Source organism: Eschrichtius robustus, chromosome 15 (genome assembly GCF_028021215.1).
Source record: "Eschrichtius robustus isolate mEscRob2 chromosome 15, mEscRob2.pri, whole genome shotgun sequence".
Taxonomy (NCBI): Eukaryota; Metazoa; Chordata; class Mammalia; order Artiodactyla; family Eschrichtiidae; genus Eschrichtius; species Eschrichtius robustus.
Genome location: NC_090838.1, coordinates 64,164,090 through 64,181,298, shown reverse-complemented (window position 1 = coordinate 64,181,298; position 17,209 = coordinate 64,164,090). Strand labels below are relative to the sequence as shown.

At 47.3% G+C, this 17,209-nt stretch overlaps 1 protein-coding gene across 1 annotated transcript; it reads left to right on the top strand.

Annotated features, from left to right (window-relative positions):
- The first annotated feature begins 6,310 nt into the window (after positions 1 to 6,310).
- BOLA3 (bolA family member 3) lies at positions 6,311 to 16,580 on the top strand. Its single transcript, XM_068565030.1, has 4 exons — positions 6,311 to 6,418; positions 8,598 to 8,721; positions 10,816 to 10,904; positions 16,335 to 16,580. Exons 1-4 carry the CDS (start codon positions 6,365 to 6,367, stop codon positions 16,398 to 16,400), a joined length of 333 nt encoding a protein of 110 aa, XP_068421131.1. The 5' UTR covers positions 6,311 to 6,364; the 3' UTR covers positions 16,401 to 16,580.
- Positions 16,581 to 17,209: the final 629 nt, after the last annotated feature.

Genomic DNA, 17,209 nt, shown 5'->3' with positions numbered 1-17,209 from the left:
GAAGGTTACCTTTGCTTACCATTTAGTAGCGAAAATGTTTTCTTAACTCTTAGAAGAAAGGGAAGTTCCTAAATGAACTAAACATCTTGTAATAGCAGGCCCACCCCCAAGGAACAGACTATGCCTCTGGATGCAGTGGCTAAAACCCATCCCAGACAAAAAATAAGTTGTCTCCCTCTTATCATGCTAACCAAGCTCTTGACCTCTTTTGAACATTCCTGGTTGTGAGATTGAGAAAAGGGAAGAGGAAAGACTAGACTCATTAATTTTCTGACCTTGAAATTGAGTACTCGGCTTATCCATAAGTACTCGGCTTATCCATAAGACACCCCTCCCCACCCCAAACAGACATTTTTCATTATTATAGGAGAAATATTACAGTTATTTTTAGAGGTTCAAATTACAGATGCCTAATTTTAGGTCCATTCAAAATAGCATTGCTAGAATTGTTTTGACCTTTTTTGAGTAGAATTAATGAAAACTTAACGAAAGTGGCTAAATAATATGGGTTAACACTCATTTTGTATAAAGGTATGGGTAAGCTAGTAATCAAAATTTGGACTCTCTTTTTTGATGGTTATATTTCAGTAAACTTAAAATCTGTTGCAAAAGTGTTAAGTTTGTGAAGGTGTCTAATGGCTAAGTTTGAAAGCTATTTTTTTTTTTTTTAATAAATGGAGAGATGTCTTTATTTATTTTTGGCTGTGTTGGGTCTTCGTTTCTGTGCGAGGGCTTTCTCTAGTTGCGGCAAGCGGGGGCCACTCTTCATCGCGGTGCGCAGGCCTCTCACTATCGTGGCCTCTCTTGTTGCGGAGCACAGGCTCCAGACGCACAGGCTCAGTAGTTGTGGCTCACGGGCCTAGATGCTCCGCGGCATGTGGGATCTTCCCAGACCAGGGCTCGAACCCGTGTCCCCGGCATTAGCAGACAGATTCTCAACCACTGCGCCACCAGGGAAGCCCTGAAAGCTATTTTAAACTTTATAAATGAGTAGAAGAACTCGAATAATATTTGGGAGGGCCAGAGTCTGGATTTGAACCTGCACAGCCAGAAACAGTGTCCAAACCATGCTTTGGGCCTTCTTTAGCAAATACCCCAGTGCTGTTGAGGTAGGTTTGGACACTATAGCCTGCATTGTTGTTGCTGGCCACTAGATGTCGGTGAGCCTTACCTCCTCCCCAAAGCTAGATGCATCTGCCTTGACGAGAATAAAGGATTTTACCTAGCACCTCCTTCCTTTCGTGTCTCTTCCTAATCAAAAGCTTAAATGGGTGGCTCTCACTGGCAGATCCTAGGTCACATAGCTCTCTTCTGGCTGCAGGAGGGGCTAGGAAAAAGTTTCTGGATTTTACTTGGGGTTCAGAGTTCATAGCAAATTGATGAACAATCCTGGATGGTCCAAAAGCTTGGACAGGCTGCTGTTCTGTGAACTTTTTGCTCCTGTTCTGTGAAAAGATGAGGAGTTTTCACTATAATGTAAGTATCTGAGTGTACTGTTTAGCTCAGCTGACATTTTTTTGTAGCAGATTTGCTAACTGAAAGAAGTAGACTATTGATTCAGATTCTGGCCAAACTCTTTATCTTGTGGCTGACCAGCATTTTAAATATCACTTCCTTAGAGGAACCTACCTGTTTTAGGGGAGACTTTTAGCAGGTTTATCTCATTTAATCCTACAGCAACCTGTTGAAGGGGTGACAGTTGAGAGGTATGTTAGGAATTTTTCAGTGTTTTTTAGGCTATGTCACAAAAGCTCAGACTTTGAATACATAGTGAGGTGGGTCTCTTTCTCTGGCTTGCATTTGTAAAAGTTCTGTGTACTCAAGAGTGCTAGGAGACTCTCTAAAATAAAATGACTGCAATTAAAAATCATCCCAATGAGGTAAAAAAAAAAAAAAAAGATGTATCCAGATAGATTCTACTTAAGGAATTTTCTGCAGTTAGCTCAGATATAAGTATGAAAGCTGGGAGTGATCATGGACTGATACAAGTGAAGAGGAGAGAATCTCAAGTTCAGGCAAAAAGAGTAAATGCAGAAGGGATAGACCCATTTCTGGAGACCAAAGGCATTATGCTTCTAATCATAAAGTAAAACTGGCCTTTTTTAAAAAAATAAATTTATTTATTCTTGGCTGCGTTGGGTCTTCGTTGCTGCACATGGGCTTTAGTTGTGGTGAGCAGGGGCTACTCTTCATTGCAGTGTGTGGGCTTCTAATTGCAGTGGCTTCTCTTGTGGCAGAGCACAGGCTCTAGGCATGCGGGTTTCAGTAGTTATGGCACATGGGCTCAGTAGTTGTGGCGCACGGGCTTAGTTGCTCCACGGCATGTGGGATCTTCCCGTACCAGGGCTCAAACCCATGTCCCCTGCATTGGCCATTGCACCATCAGGGAAGTCCCTCACTCTATTTTTTATGCCACCAATACTCTTCTTTTGCATTTTTCATCCAAGTCCTAAAACTGGCCTTTGATTTGCTTCTATTATAAAAAATTATGTGAACTGTTATGTTGGAACTAATTTGGAAGTCCAAGATGGTGAGATTGTTCTGAAAATCCTTTTCTAAAAAGGTTCAGATTCATACTGTGGAGCTAGAATTGTTAAACCACTGTCAGTCAGTGCATACCCTTTTCGTCCCATGCCATGCTGGGCCTTTGACATAGGTTACTAAAGCAAGATCCTGTCATGGAGTTTATGGACCAGTGCAAAAAACAGACACATACATAAATTGATAGTTCTAAAGGGCTATTTTGTGTAGTAAAAGTTATGCAGAAGTTATGGGCCCTTAGTTTGCTGTGGGGCAGTCAGAGGTGGCTCCCTGGAGAAGACAAGGCTTGGACTGACTCAAAAGATGGGTAGTTACCAAATAACCAGAATTGTTGCATGGTTTGCATAGGGAGGTATAAGCAGTCCAGTATTAGTGAAGGGTATATTTCAGTTGGGCAGGTAGGTAGGGGTTAAATCATATGAAAGCACTTGGATTTTTACCTGTGGGTGATGACTCTGAAGGATTTTAAGTAAGCAAATAAATGGACAAGTTTTCGTTTCAGATGGCTCTGACAGCAGTGTGGAAAACTGAGGGTAAGAGGAGGATACTAAAGCTTTAATTAATTAGGTTAGGTATTAAGCCCCAGTTTGGTGGTGTGGCCTAGCATAAGTGACCCCATTTGGTGCCTGTGGTTTTCTTTTTAATAATAGGAGTCATTCAACTCCTCTAGTCATTCATACTAGAATGAATGAGCATACTTTTAGCTGATCACTTTCAACAACAACTGTAGGTCCGTCTGATATCTGGTGGCCTTGGCCTGCAGCGGCTTGCAGCAAGATTTCGGTTCCCTGGCCAGAGATTGAAGTCAGGCCACGGCACTGAGAGTGCTGAATCCTAGCCACTAGACCACCAGAGACAGTGGCCAGTGACAAGGCCCTGGCCTGTCGGTTTTTAGAAATGAATTTCCACAAGGAGATGGAAAGTAGTGAAGCAAATAAAGTGTTTATTAGGAGGAAAAAAAGTATGTGTGAATAGACACACACAGGTGGACTCAGAAAGAGTCGTGCCCTCGTGATAGTTTGAATCACTTAATATGGGGCATTTCTTCCGGGTTTCCTCTGGCCAATCATCTAGCATTGCCTGGCTCTGAGTCCGTATTTGGTTTATCTCAGGGTCCTCCCTGTGTGCGTGCATCTCTTAGCCAAGATGGCTTCTAGTGAAGAGGCCTATGGGTAGGTTGACATCATCTACTATGTGTAGTCGGGAAGGTCTCCTTGACCTCGAGAATGAGAAATATGTGGTCTCTGTCTCTTATGTGGGCAGGGCTCAGCTCCTCTCTGCCCCTGCCATTACTGTTATCTTAAAGTGTCCACTGGAGGCAAAGTCCAGCTATTTACCCTGTTCCTGCTGTTACTTCTATCTGGAAGTGTAAACAGAAGGCTGTCTGTAAATGTCTCCTGTCTCACGTCCAACTGTTACCCCACAACTGGGTTTGCCTCTTGGTGGGTGTCAAGCCAAATGACACAACCAAGTCAAAGAGGAGGAGAAGGAAGGATTTATTGCAGCAAGTAATAACACTGGGGATCTTTCCCAAAGCAGTATCTCCCCAAGGGCAAAACTGGAGAAGTTTTAAGCTAAGGGTACATGCATATTCATGAAGGGGCTTGAGCAGAGAAGAATTCAGTCTAGAATTGGGGCACAGGTTGACAGAGTCAAAGTTTTAGTTGAAGTCACGAGGGTCAGGAAAGATCAACATCATTTCTTAGCTTCCAGTTGATCTGGTGGCTGAGCTCTCAAGGTGGGTGGGGATGGTGTTTGAATTCTGCAAAACAACTCAAGAGTGTGCGCCAGGCTAATCTTTACCGTTGAAACAGAACTGGGAGTCTTTATAAGTGATTTATTATCTTTGCTATTGTTACTTCTCTTGCCGGGTTACAGTCGTTTGTTCCTGCATTCTTTTATTTCCTTAAGATCATTAATTACTGAGACCTGTTCAAGGGCAAGCGTTGTGGCCAGGCTTAGATCACAAAATGACTTAGGCCAGAAATGGCTCATGTCAAGAAAGCCATGCCTGATTCTCTTTCTCCGGGGACCTCCTACCCTATCTGCTTGCCCAACCCATCCAAGTGCAACACTGAACATGTTGATTGTATAAGCCAGAATGCAATACGATAAAGACCTGGTACATCCTTCAGTGTATACCAGACCACATGCTGCAAATATCCTACGAGAAAAAGGGCTTGGCTGAATTTTGGCTTGTGATATCTATCTGAAGTATTCCAGCAGTGGGGCAGATTTGCTGATAATCATACTGAAACCGCAGAAATGTGTCTCGGGGCTCCAAGGAGCTCTGGTTCTTTATGGCTCAGAGCAGAAAGAATGCAGCAAGAGGCAAAGTGATAGATAAGTGATTTATTAGAATAGGATGCTTGTGAGGTTTACAAGCAGCCGGCAAGAGGGTGCTGCCCCGAGAGCTTAGTGGGCTACAGCTCTATGATCAAAGGAGAAGTGGGGAGGGGGAGAAGACCACCACCTTCCTCATTCTTCAGTAGATGTCAAGCTTCCATCATCAGTTCATCCTCCATGTCAGGTGGGGGAGTTTTCTTGTCCCTACATGGTCAAACTGGGACTGCTGTGGCACAATGGAAATGAGCAAAAAGGCAGTAACATATACTAAAATGTGATAAATCATCTCAGGTTTCAGTATAATGTCACCTTTTCCTTATATTACTGTTTTCAGTGCATGCAGAGAAGTATGTCTTAGGCATCATCAACTTCCTGAACTTACTGGGTAGGATGTGGGTCTCATTACACCATTGTTTTATTGTTTTGGGGCATGTCTCATGCTTCTGTTGCATGGTTTTGTTGCTAGGCAAGCCTGCTTGGTTTTGTGATTAAGCAAACCTACTTTCTTGGGTGATCGTTAACTTACAGGGGTCTTCTATACTTTTTTCTTTACTTATGATTCCTCAGTGGGATTAACTAATCACCTACTTTGTCCCTTTACTCAGTCCCTATCAATACCGCTCCCTGATGGTGTCAGTTTCCACTGCATTGTGAAGAATCCAAGGTCTGTGTCTCCAGCAGCATCTCCGCTGGGCCGTGTCCTGCAGGCACCTTAGACTCAGACAGATCCAAAACTGAGTTAGTCGACCCCCTTCACCCCAAACCTAGTTCTCCTCTACTCAGTTCATTGTCCAAGCCAGAACCCTGAGAGTCCTCCCTGCCGCCTTCATCCCCTCATCCGCCAATCCGGTCACTGCAGTCCATCCGCCTCCCAGGTGTCTCAGTCCACTCCTCCCATCCCTGCTGCTGCTGCTGCTGCTCTAGTTCAGGCCTCAAGTCTCACTTGGACCATTGCAATAGCCTTGGGACTTCTGTCCTCGTCTCCAATTTCAGCCTCCTTCTGTCCCCGCTCCTTGCAGGAGCGAGTGATCTTTCTAAAACGCGAATCTGAAAACGACTCCCCTGCTTAAAATCCTCTCCTGGTTCCCTCCTGGAGGGAGAAACCCAAGCTCCTCAGTTTAGCAGCAAGTTTTCGGGTGGGGAGTTGGGATGGAGGCGTTCCACCTAGGGCACCAGGGTCCTTGGGACGACGAGGGAAAGTCCTGCAGGACCGAGCACCTAGCACCGGCTTCTAGGCAGAGGAGGAAGGACCCGCTGGGGGCGAGGCTTGGGAGGCAGGAGAAGCGGGGCGAGAGCCAGGGCAGAGGGCGGGGCCCTGGGCGTGGGCGGGGCGGCGCGGCCCCGGGCGTGCGGGGGCGGCTCGCGGCCTCCGGACGGCAGGGGGCGACCTAGCCCGTGGCGGCGGCGGCTCTGGTCCCAGGCTCCGCGTCTTTTGGGCGACAAGGCGACCTCAGACGACGGGCCGCGTCGGCCGGGCATGGCGGCGTGGAGCCCGGCCGCGGCAGCGCCTCTGCTCCGCGGGACCCGCCGGGTGAGCGCGGGCGGGGACCGGGCTGCTCTCCCCTGGGCGGGAGCTGCGCTGGGACCACGGGGCCGGCCGCGGCCGCGGCTGGGGAACTGGTCCACAGAGGGCGGCGCGCCGGGCCCAGGACCTGCCCTTCATTTCTCTCCTTCACTCACTGGTTGGTTCGTTCATTTAGTGGGCCCGACTACGGGCACTGGGAGAAGTGTCAGGCCCGGCGCGTGCTGGGGAAGCTCCCGAACGGGGTGGGGGTTGAGGCCGAGAGGAATAGATACATAAACAGTCATAATACAGCGGGCACGGGAAAAGCAATGTTGATTTACTGAGCCGAAGACATGGGAATCATAACCCGGAGTCGCGGCGTGCGTGCCGGGGACTGTTGGCTGGGTCAGAGCTCCGGAAAGTCCGCCTGGCTTCTGTGACCTTGACCCTCCCCAAATCCCATACTCCCGGGGTAGGAAGCCAGCAGAGGGCACTCACCACGCGCCCTGCTAATTTTCTCTCCCCCCTTTCTGATTCATTCTTTCCTCACTTCATCCACTTCTTTCGCTTTCCTCTCACATTCCTCCTTCTCTTGGACCTGCCTCCCCCAAGCATGAAGGGCACTTCTGCTGGTGACTTTCAGAGTGGACAGTCGGCTTTCCGGGGATTTTGTCAGTGGATTACTGGTTTAAAGGCGCTCGCTGCCTGCAGATCAGCTGAGATGAGGAAAAGGCTTCTCCCAAGGAGTCAGCAGTGCTAACCACCCTCACTCCTTAGTGATTGCCGCTTCTGCCTGCCACCTGGCTGCCCTCTGCCTTTGCCCCCCAGGGCACTGTCTTCAGAGGAGGTCCCATTCCCCCCCGCCCCCCAGTCTTACCCAGGCCCTCAACTTAAGATTCTTTCCCTCTGTACATCACTCACACAGCCTCCCTCCAGATCTTTCTCCTGACCTGCATTTCAGTTGCCTGCTAGAATCAGGACTTCTTTGCAGGTGCCCAGTACATATGCCCTGAATCGTGTGGTTCTTCCCCTGCTCATTCATTCATTCACTCATTCATCCATAACCCAAGTCCTCCTGAGGGTCTGCCCTGGGTCAGCTCTGGAAGACTGCAGTAACAAGACAGACTCAGTCTTGGCTTCTAAGACCAGTTGGTGAAAGAGTCAGTGCACAGGGCATTTTAAGGAAGGAGCTCTGAGGTTCTATAACCCAGGACCCTGCTCTGGGCCGTCAGAAAAGGCCTGAGGATGGGCGGGACTGAGGAGGTGAAGGGATGTTACCGTCAGCACCAGCACTTGATGAACAGCGCTCCACCCGCCTTCCTCCTCCATTTAGGGATGCTTGGTACTACTCCCTTTGTAATGATACTGTTATCTGGGAATCTTTCCTGACTTGCTTCAAAAGGCACTGTTACTTTGGCACCAGGAAGCCTGTCTAACAAAGTCCAAAATCTTTAGCCTGACATTGAAGGCCTGCCATGCTCTATTTTCAGTCTCCCCTTTTAGCATGTGCTCAACGCAGCCAAGGGGCTGCCGACATGGTTTTGTGCTCTTTCATCCGTAAGGGTTGAGACACATTCCCATCAGAAGCACTGGGTCCTTAGGATAGCCACTGGGGGAGGGGGGAGTGTTACTGCCAATGGTAAATAATCTAAAAATGTTCTGACTTCAGGTCCTTTAATAGAATTCTGTTTCTTCTCCCAGTAAGAATTGCAAAGGGTAGCTGGCTTATTGAGCAGTAGGCCACAGGGTTACACCCCACTGGAGAGAATGTAGAGTGTTAATCAGGCCTAACGGGTGGGTGGCATTTGGCCCCATCAGTACGTGGTCATTGGCATGCTGGCCTAAGCAGGGCACACCTGAGCCAGGCTGCCTGGCCTCTCCTGACTCTGCATCTTATTAAGGGATCCAACCTTGGCATATTACTTAGTGCTTCAGGCACCTCACTTATTAAACCGTCATCATGATAGTGTCTCACTAGCATGAGGAGTTAAACATTTGTTGAATTAAGTTGGGGGCCTTGTTATCTCTAGAGTCAAAGTGAGTTATTTACAACTCCACTCCCCCCTCAAAAAAAGTTTATTCTGCATCCTGGAGAGCTTAAATGGGCATTGGACACCATGCAGTCCCCCTGACTTAGCCGGGGGCCCAGCCTTGCAGGGGAGGGCAGGGGGGGCCTGCACAGTGACTCTCCTCTGTTCTGTGGTAGCTTCCTCTTCTCCACTGTGCCCAGCGTATGTTTGCCTCGCAGACTGAGGGGGAGCTCAAAGTGACCCAAATTCTCAAAGAAAAATTTCCTCGAGCTACAGCTATCAAAGTCACTGACATTTCAGGTAAAGTTTTTCTCATCTTTCCCACAGAGTTTGGTAAGATTTTACCCACTGGAGGGGTAGAGGGCAGGGGGCTTGGATGGAACTCGCCGTCAGTGGCTTCTCAATACATGTGGCTTTTAGACACATAGACCTTGGCCTCTCCCGCTGGAAGGGTGGAGGTGGGGATGCAGAAACATTGGTGGGGAACTGCAAGGACTTGTGGTTGCCAGCTTGGCCCAGCTCAGATTAGATCCCTCTCAGTCACCCTGGGGCTCAGGTCCACAGCCTTTAATTTGACTTTGAGATGAGCCAGACTTTAATTTCCCCACATTGTTCTGACACCCTAGAATGCCAGAGCTGGAACAGACTCCAGGAAGACGAGCCCAGAGAGGCCTAAGAACCTGCCTAGCCCTTCACAGGGAATAGGCGGCAGAGCCAGGACCCAGGGCAGACTCTGTCCTGAGCCCAGTGACCAGCCCCAGCCAGGCCCTGCCTTTCTCAGATGGCCGCTGGCACCTCGAAGTTCAGGCTGACTGTGAGTTAGGAGCAGGCTGGGATATCAGCTTCTGCCCACACCAGACGGGGAAGATAAGGCCTTTATCTAGACACACATGTGGAAGAGCTGGCCAGGGGTGGCATCTCCCACACCCAGACACAGTCTTTGTCACTCTGCATTGCTCGAGGGCTCACTGGCTTCTCTGGGAACATAATATTTACAAGGATAGGGAGAAAGTTTAGAAAGTAGTTTTATTCTGGACACTATAGGAAATTAACCAATCTAAAGATCTGTTGGAATGGTAGGTTGGGTGAGCCCTCTGCAGGGGTCCCAGGGCAATGCTGAGGTCTTTTTTTTTTTTTAATTTTTGGCCGCGTTGGGTCTTCATTGCTGTGCGCAGGCTTTCTCTAGTTGCAGCGAGCGCAGGCTACTCTTCGTTGCGGTGGGCGGGCTTCACATTGCAGTGGCTTCTCCTGTTGCAGAGCACGGGCTCTAGGTGTGTGGGCTTCAGTAGTTGTGGCTCGTGGGCTCTAGAGCGCAGGCTCAGTAGTTGTGGAGCACGGGCTTAGTTGCTCTGCGGCATGTGGGACCTTCCCGGACCAGGGCTCGAACCCGTGTCCCCTGCACTGGCAGGCAGATTCTTAACCACTGTGCCACCAGGGAAGTCCCATTGCTGAGGTCTTGATGTCACCAGTCCTGTACCTGCCTCAGGCCCAGTTAGGGGAGAGCTGGAACTTGACCTCCAGTCTCACTCTGCCCAGCCCTGGGTAGAGTGCAGAAAGGGGATCAAGGCTAGGAACCTTGGTTTAGCCAAAGCTTAGGCTCCTAGAACACATGAGAAAAGCTTAACAAAGCCTACTGAGTTCTTTCTTGCCGCATTGTTTCATGCTAGAGCAGCAGGTTTTATTATCATCAGTCATCAACACTAGCTCTCCAGCCATGTGGAGACAAAGCTCGGGCTGGGGGTGGATGGGTCCACACAAGCTCTGCCTTGAGCGCATCCCCGGATAGCCACCCCCTCCCTGCTGCAGCCCAGGGGGAAACCCTTAATGCTGCTTGTAGAGCAGGGGTGCTGGAGAGCCCAGCTCCGTGACCAGCATGTTTTCACTGTTTATTGTAATGCTGTGTCCCTGTCTCTCATGCTTCCTTGTTCCTTTTATTTTGGATAGTATTGCACATGGTTTTTGAATCAGATTTTAGTGTGTTTTTGCATTTTTAAAAATACCAATTGCTAGTTCTTTGGGAGATGGAGCCCTGAAATTCAGTCCCTCCCACCTTCTTCCATGGCATTTGCTGGTTTAATAAAAAGAAATAGTAGGAAAACCTACATTTCCTAGGCTTTGCATGTTTTGTGCCTTATCTTTCCTACCCCAGAAGCAAAATTCTGGGCAGTGCAAGTGCCTTACCAAAGGAAGAGCATGTTTTGGATCGAGGCAGCCTGCCAGGAGGAGGACGTGGTCAGATTGTAAGCTATGATCTTCTAACAATCTTAGCAACTTTCTGCTGAATGATAACGTTCAGACCTTCTTTGGATTGTGTGGTACTTACTTCAAGGACATAAGGAACTGTGGCTGCTGTAACTTAATAATTGAAACACTTTCAAATCACATTTATTTCAGGAGGCTGTGGGGCAATGTATGAAATTCAAATCGAATCGGAAGAATTTAAGGAGAAGAGAACTGTCCAGCAGCACCAGATGGTAAATCAGGTCAGTAGAGGCTTTGCCACTGGTCTCCGCATCTGAAAGGGCCTGCAAGTGGGGATGGTATTGTACCACCAGTCCTAGGAAAGAATAATGCAATACCACAATCATGTGAACAGGACTCAGGATCCGAGAAAAACATAAACTGAAACTATCTGGGATCGGATTGTAGGCAAATATGAATTTTATTCAAAATTGAAAACAAGCCGCCCAATAGTTATTTTGCATTTCCCTGTATAGTGCTACCAATGTTTACTGTGTACTGTTATTGTTGCATATTGAATAGTATTTGTAAACACAGGAGTATGAAAATATGTATGTTTTTGTAGATTTGAACATTTTTTTAAGCCTCTTTTAGGACTACTAAAGTAGTCCTAAATTGGGTAAACAGGGATGGCCTGATAGAAAATTGCTCCAGCTGCCCTAGACCTAGTAACAACAGCAGGGGTCTGGAACATCAGATTAAACCAGACTAAGGCCCAACATATTCATTTTCTATGCTTATTTTACTTGGAATTTATTCCAGCCTTGACCCTTGGGCCTATGTCTATAAACTCACCCCATTCAGCCAGTGTGTTTGACATCGTTCTGGAAAGTTGCACTTTGTGAACTAGTTTAACTTTTGTAAAGCACAGCTTTGGTCATGAAAGTCGAGTCCAGGTGTTCCAGACTGCTCTTCCAGGCCTTTCCCCACCCTTCTTGGCCCAGATCCTCCATCTGGGCCCTGCCCATTGGTCTCTCCATGCATCTGGACCTTTGTCCAGATCAGACCTCCTGCCTGAGCTGCCCCTCCCTCACTCCTCTGCCAGGCTCAAACGCTGCTTTCCCACCTGCCCGGCAGGGAATGAATGCCCTCCACCGTCTGACTCCAGCTTTTCTGCCTTGTGTCCTGGATACTTAGGTCCCTGCCGCCATCCCTTGGCCCTGCCAGCCCTTTGTGGTCCGGTTGCTTGTTGGATCCATCTTTGGGTTCCTTGTGGAGTCCACCTTCACTTGGATGTGGGCACGTACAGCCCTAAGGCATGCTGCTGGTCTGACTGGGCAGTCTGGGGTGAAACAGCAACCACTTCTGTCCTCCAGGAGCACTTCTAGCCCCATGTGATCCCAGGGGTTGGAGCCAAGGTAGAAGACAAGGCAGGGAAGACCCAGCTGGCCCAGATCATCCCCAACTGGTAGGACTTCGGGTTTTGTTATCAAAACTACTCAGGCTGCCTAGTGCAACTGGGCTCCTGGGGGTGCTGTTAAGTACAGCACATCCCCTGGCCTGAAGCCATGGTTACAAGGATACAGGTTCTGGAGTTGGACTGCCCACATTTCAAATCTGGGCTCTGCTACTTTCTGCTGTGTGACCTTGAGCAAGTTACTTAACCTCCCTGTGCCTCAGTTTCCTAATCTGTAACAGGGAGAGTAATAGGATTTGCCTCAAAGGGCTCTTTTGAGGATTAGTGGTAAAGTCATGAAAAGCACTGAGAACAGTGTCTGACACATGGTAAGTCCTTCATAAATGTCAGCCGCTGTCACCATCATCATCATTGTTACCTATAAATGCTGCGAGGAACCTGCGCCAAGTTCAGGGGACAGCAATTTCCTCCGCTTGGGAGAATATCACCTACATCATCTTGGGCTCAAGGTTTCCTTTGGGCCCTTACTGAACATGTACCTTCCCTGGCCCCGTCCTTGCTGGAGAACGTTGCTCACTTGTCTGTCGTTGCCCTGGAAGCAGACTATGCAGGCCAGGCCCAGGTCTTTTCTTTTTCTTTTCTTCTTTTTTTTTTTTTTTCGTAATTTTTATTTTATATGGGAGCATAGTTGATTAACAATGTTGTATTAGTTTTAGGTGTACAGCAGAGTGATTCACTTATACAACCCAGGTCTGTTTTCTTCACTGCTGTGTCCCCAACACCTAACAAAGGACCTGGTACATAAAACAGCTCAATCAGTATTTGTTGAGAGTTTATAGAGAGTAAGGAGAGCTGGCCTGGGTTTTGTTATTGATTTACAGATAAATTAAATGTTTAATGCCTGAAAGGCTTTCCATTTCAGAGAATTCACCTCCTGGCATTGGTGTACTTTTAACCTGGAGCAGCTACTGCCTGGGTTACCATAGCAGCCGCTTTGCTGGGCCAAGCACTGCTTGTCGTGGGGTGGGTGATGCAGGAGGCAGTGGCAGAGGGCGTCACTGCCATATGCTTTGGGCCAGGCCCCAGCGATGGCAGGATGATGAGGATTCCTTCCCCATCCATCCTGTCCCCACCCTGGGGAGCAGCCACACAGAGGAGAGCAAGCGCCGTGTTCCCTTCTGTGTCGGGTGAGCTGGTCCATCCCAGCTCCGCACGTTACAGTGAGACTGGAGCTTCAGAGTTCTCGCTGGTGAAGATCACGTGAGGTGCTGGCCACACGTGCCCGCCTTGTGCTGGCATGGGGAAGGCGTTTGGTAAATAGCAGTTGCCCTCTCCCTTTCTCTGCCCTCTTTCCTGTCTGTTGTCCATCATCCTCCCCGAAGGGTGCCTCTGCCCTTGTTCTCCTACTCAGAACCCTCCAGTGGGCACCCTGGTTGCCCATGGAGCCCGGTCCCACCCTCATCTGGGATTTCCGATCCTCTGTGTGGTCGGCCTCAGTGTCCCCTCCGTGGGCCTGACTCAAAGTCAGGCTTTTCCTGGTGAATTGCAGCAGGTTCCCAGCCTTTCCTCACCTGCTCTCCTGGGCCCGGTGCCCTGTGCCTCTCTGCCTGTTGCACCTCCCGCTGTCCCGCTCCTGGGCTACCTCCTCCACAAACGGCCAGTGCAGTAGCAAATGCTTCTTCCTACCAGTACCCGTAGCAGTGCTGAGCTGGCTTGTGGTCTGGCAGCATCCATCACTGTCTGTGCTGAATCCACTTCTTGTGGGCTTGAGTTACTTTCCTTACCTTTTTTATCATTTTCCCATGCCTTTTTCATTTGTGTCCCCAGCACCCAGCATAATGCCATGGGCATAGCGGGTGCTGAAAAATGTTTACCTATTCTACATCTTATAAACTGTGGGACTTTGGCCAAGTCATTTCCCCACTAGGGCCTCAGTTTCCTGACCTATTTAAAGTGACCCAAGTGATCTCTAAGGCCCTCTGTAGCTGTAAGATCCTGTGACCTGTGTTGGGGAGCCCTCTGAGGGCTGCAAGAGAGTGGGGAGAAGGCCCTGGAAGGGGAAGTGCACGGGGCTTAGGGATCAAAGCCTGGATGGTTTCTCTGTCCAGGGTCTTTCATGTGAAGCTGTGACTGGGCCCTCATTTAGCCACAGAGGCTTTAAGAATTGTGGCCGAGACACAGGGACAGCCTCTAGGGAACATTCCATGCCTGCAGAAAGCAGAGAGCATGTGGCTCAGGGCACTGTGTTTCCCTCTCGCAGCAGTGACATGAGGCTTTTTTTTCCAGAGGCATTTCTGCTTATCTGCAGAGCTGAGGGGCTTATTGTGAATATGGAGGTGGTGGGGCAGCTCATTGGCTCCCAACACAACCACAGCTCCTGGCATCAGGGGTGGCCAGGATGTCAGGATTCCCTGGGTTCAGGTTCTATCTCACTTGCTGTTGCTCACTTGCTGACTTTGGACAGGGATAAACTCTATTTCTTTTTTTATCAAAGATGGAGATAGGACTAGATTATCTCTAAGGATCCTTCTGACTCAATAAACTTGACCGCATGTGTTAGTATTCTCTTTGTTGTAAGTGGCAGAGACAAAGTTAAAACGAGCATTAGCAAACAAAGGTAATTAATTGGCCCATGTAATGAAATTATCTAGATTCAGGGTCTTAAGTTCATCTGCTTGTTCTTTCATATTCTCTTTTTCTGAGCTTCCAGTTTCTGTATGTTGGCCTCATTTTCTCCTACTGGAGATGGGCTTTCTCTTCCTGGTGGGGAACAGGACTCCAAGTTGCCTCCAAGCGACAGTATTCCAGTATGCAGGCATACCTCAGAGATATTGCAGGCTTGGTTCCAGACCATGATGATAAATCAAGCACATGAATTTTTTTGGTTTCCCAGTGTATATAAAAGTTATGCTTACACTATATTTTATCTATCAAGTGTGCAGTAGCATTATGTCTAAAAAAAAAAAAAATCTACATATCTTAATTTTAAAATACTTTGCTAAAAAATGCTAATCATCATCTGATAATACAGGGATGCCACAAACCTTCAGTTTGTGAAAAAACACAATATCTGCAAAATACAGTAAAGCGAAGTGCAATAAGACAAGGTATATCTGTGGTGACCAAGAGAGAAGGCTCTACACTGAAAAATCCCAGGGAAGACTCTGATTGGCCCAGTTTGAGTCATGTGCCTCCCCTGGACCAGTCAGGCTGGTCCAGGGGCACATAGCTACCTCAGTACAGGTCAATTGGTAGTCCCACCAGCAGTACACAATTAAAGTGGAAAGGGAGAAGGGAGATTGCTGGATAGACTGGAAAAAAATGTCTACCCCACTGTGGTGTCTTGGGCCTAGTATAAAAGGACTTAGACTCCCATGCCTCATTCAGGTCCTGTAGTTTGTCTCCTGGTACTTCAGGAGCTAAATATCTATTTGATTGTGGTTGCCCATTTACACTTGGGCCCTGACATCATTTGTAGCCTTAAGCAAATCTCGTAATTTACAACTTTATTTTCTGATTTAGAGTAAAATTGGGGAATTGGTGCTGATTAGTGTAGTTTTATCTTTTTATTTAAAAAAAAATTTTTTTTTTCATGAAGCTATATATTTTCTTTTATTCAAGTAATTTTTTAAAATTTTGGCCATGCTGCTCAGCTTGTGGAATCTCAGTTCCCCAACCAGGGATTGAACCCAGGCCTCCGCAGTGAAAACGTGGAATCCTGACCACTAGACCACCAGGGAACTCCCAGTGTGGTTTTAAAGAACAGCTATTCTTTGCTCAAAATAGCGAAACACAAAAAACAGCCTGAAAGTTCTTCATTAGGGGACAGGCTAAAAAGTTATGATACATATAATGGAATGCTATGCTGATACAAAAAAGAATGAGGGTGTGCTTTATGCCTGATATGGAAAGATCCCCAGTGTTAGGGAAAAAGAGAGTGCAGAACAATGTGTTTGAAATACTATCATTTGTGTTTTAAAAAGGTATTGGGATGGAATATATATTCATATTAGTTTGAATATGCATTTTTAAATCCTTGCAAAGATGCACATGAAAATACCAACAGTTCTCTATTTGGTTTGGAGGTGGAAACTGGGGGACAGTTGTGGGAGGGAGACTTTACTGCATGCCTTTTATGCCTTTTGATTTTTGAGCCAGCTTAAATACTGATTCTAAAAAAAAAAGGAAACATTGTTTAAAGAAAGTGTGTGCAAAGTTTCCTACAGAGATAGAGCTATATAAAAATACTCCCATAGAGACTTACTGTAATCAGTGTCAAATACAAAACAATGATGATGCTCTTTTGCTTCCTTAGGCACTAAAAGAAGAAATCAAAGGTATGCACGGATTGCGGATATTTACCTCTGTCCCCAAACACTGACCACGCCCTGGCTGCGTAGATGTTGCTGCTGAAACCTTGGATGTATCTTATTGCCACCATTCTTTCCTAGGCATATGACAAAAAATTTATCTATTTTGTTCATGGACATTTCCATATTTTAATTATAGAAGAATATGGTATCTATTTAGATGTTAATTAAAGGCAACAGACAACTAAAAATTTTTTCATTACAAAAATATTTATTTAATCCTGCTCTGTGCTAGGCAACATTCTTCTTTTTTTTTTTTTAAATATTTATTTATTTATTTGTGCTGGGTCTTAGTTGCAGCAGGGGAGCTCCTTAGTTGTGGCTCACCAGCTCCTTAGTTGCACCACGTGGGCTCCTTAGTTGCAGCTTGAGGGCTCCTTAGTTGTGGCATGCGAACTCTTAGTTGTGGTATGCATGTGGGATCTAGTTCCCCAACCAGGGATTGAACCCGGGCCCCCTGCATTGGGAGCGAGGAGTCTTATCCACTGTGCCACCAGGGGAGTCCTGGCAACATTCTTAATATGGGGATAATGTAATTAATAAGCAGACCAAGAAAGACTATATGAAATTTTTGAAGAGTCATGAGTAATGCTTTTAGTTCCTTTATTTCAGAAGCATGTCCTTTTGTTCAAAGTGGTCTTGTCTTTGAACAGTTCTGTCCTGATGCTAGAGGCAGAATGGGGTGCCAGCTTCCTTGTCTTGTCAAGAAACTTTGTTTCTTCTCCTCTGTGAAACTGCTCAGGTCCCTTAATTTTACCAAAAAGAAAAGAAAAGACCCTTTGGTTTTGCTCTTCCCTTAGTTCACCACTCTGTTTCCCTT

Coding starts and splice junctions, on each gene's coding strand:
- BOLA3 (XM_068565030.1), top strand. CDS start 6,365: ATGGCGGCGTGGAGCCCGGCCGCGGCAGCGCCTCTGCTCCGCGGGACC. Junction 8,722..10,815: donor CAAAGTCACTGACATTTCAG/GTAAAGTTTTTC, acceptor CATTTATTTCAG/GAGGCTGTGGGGCAATGTAT. Junction 10,905..16,334: donor AGCACCAGATGGTAAATCAG/GTCAGTAGAGGC, acceptor TTGCTTCCTTAG/GCACTAAAAGAAGAAATCAA.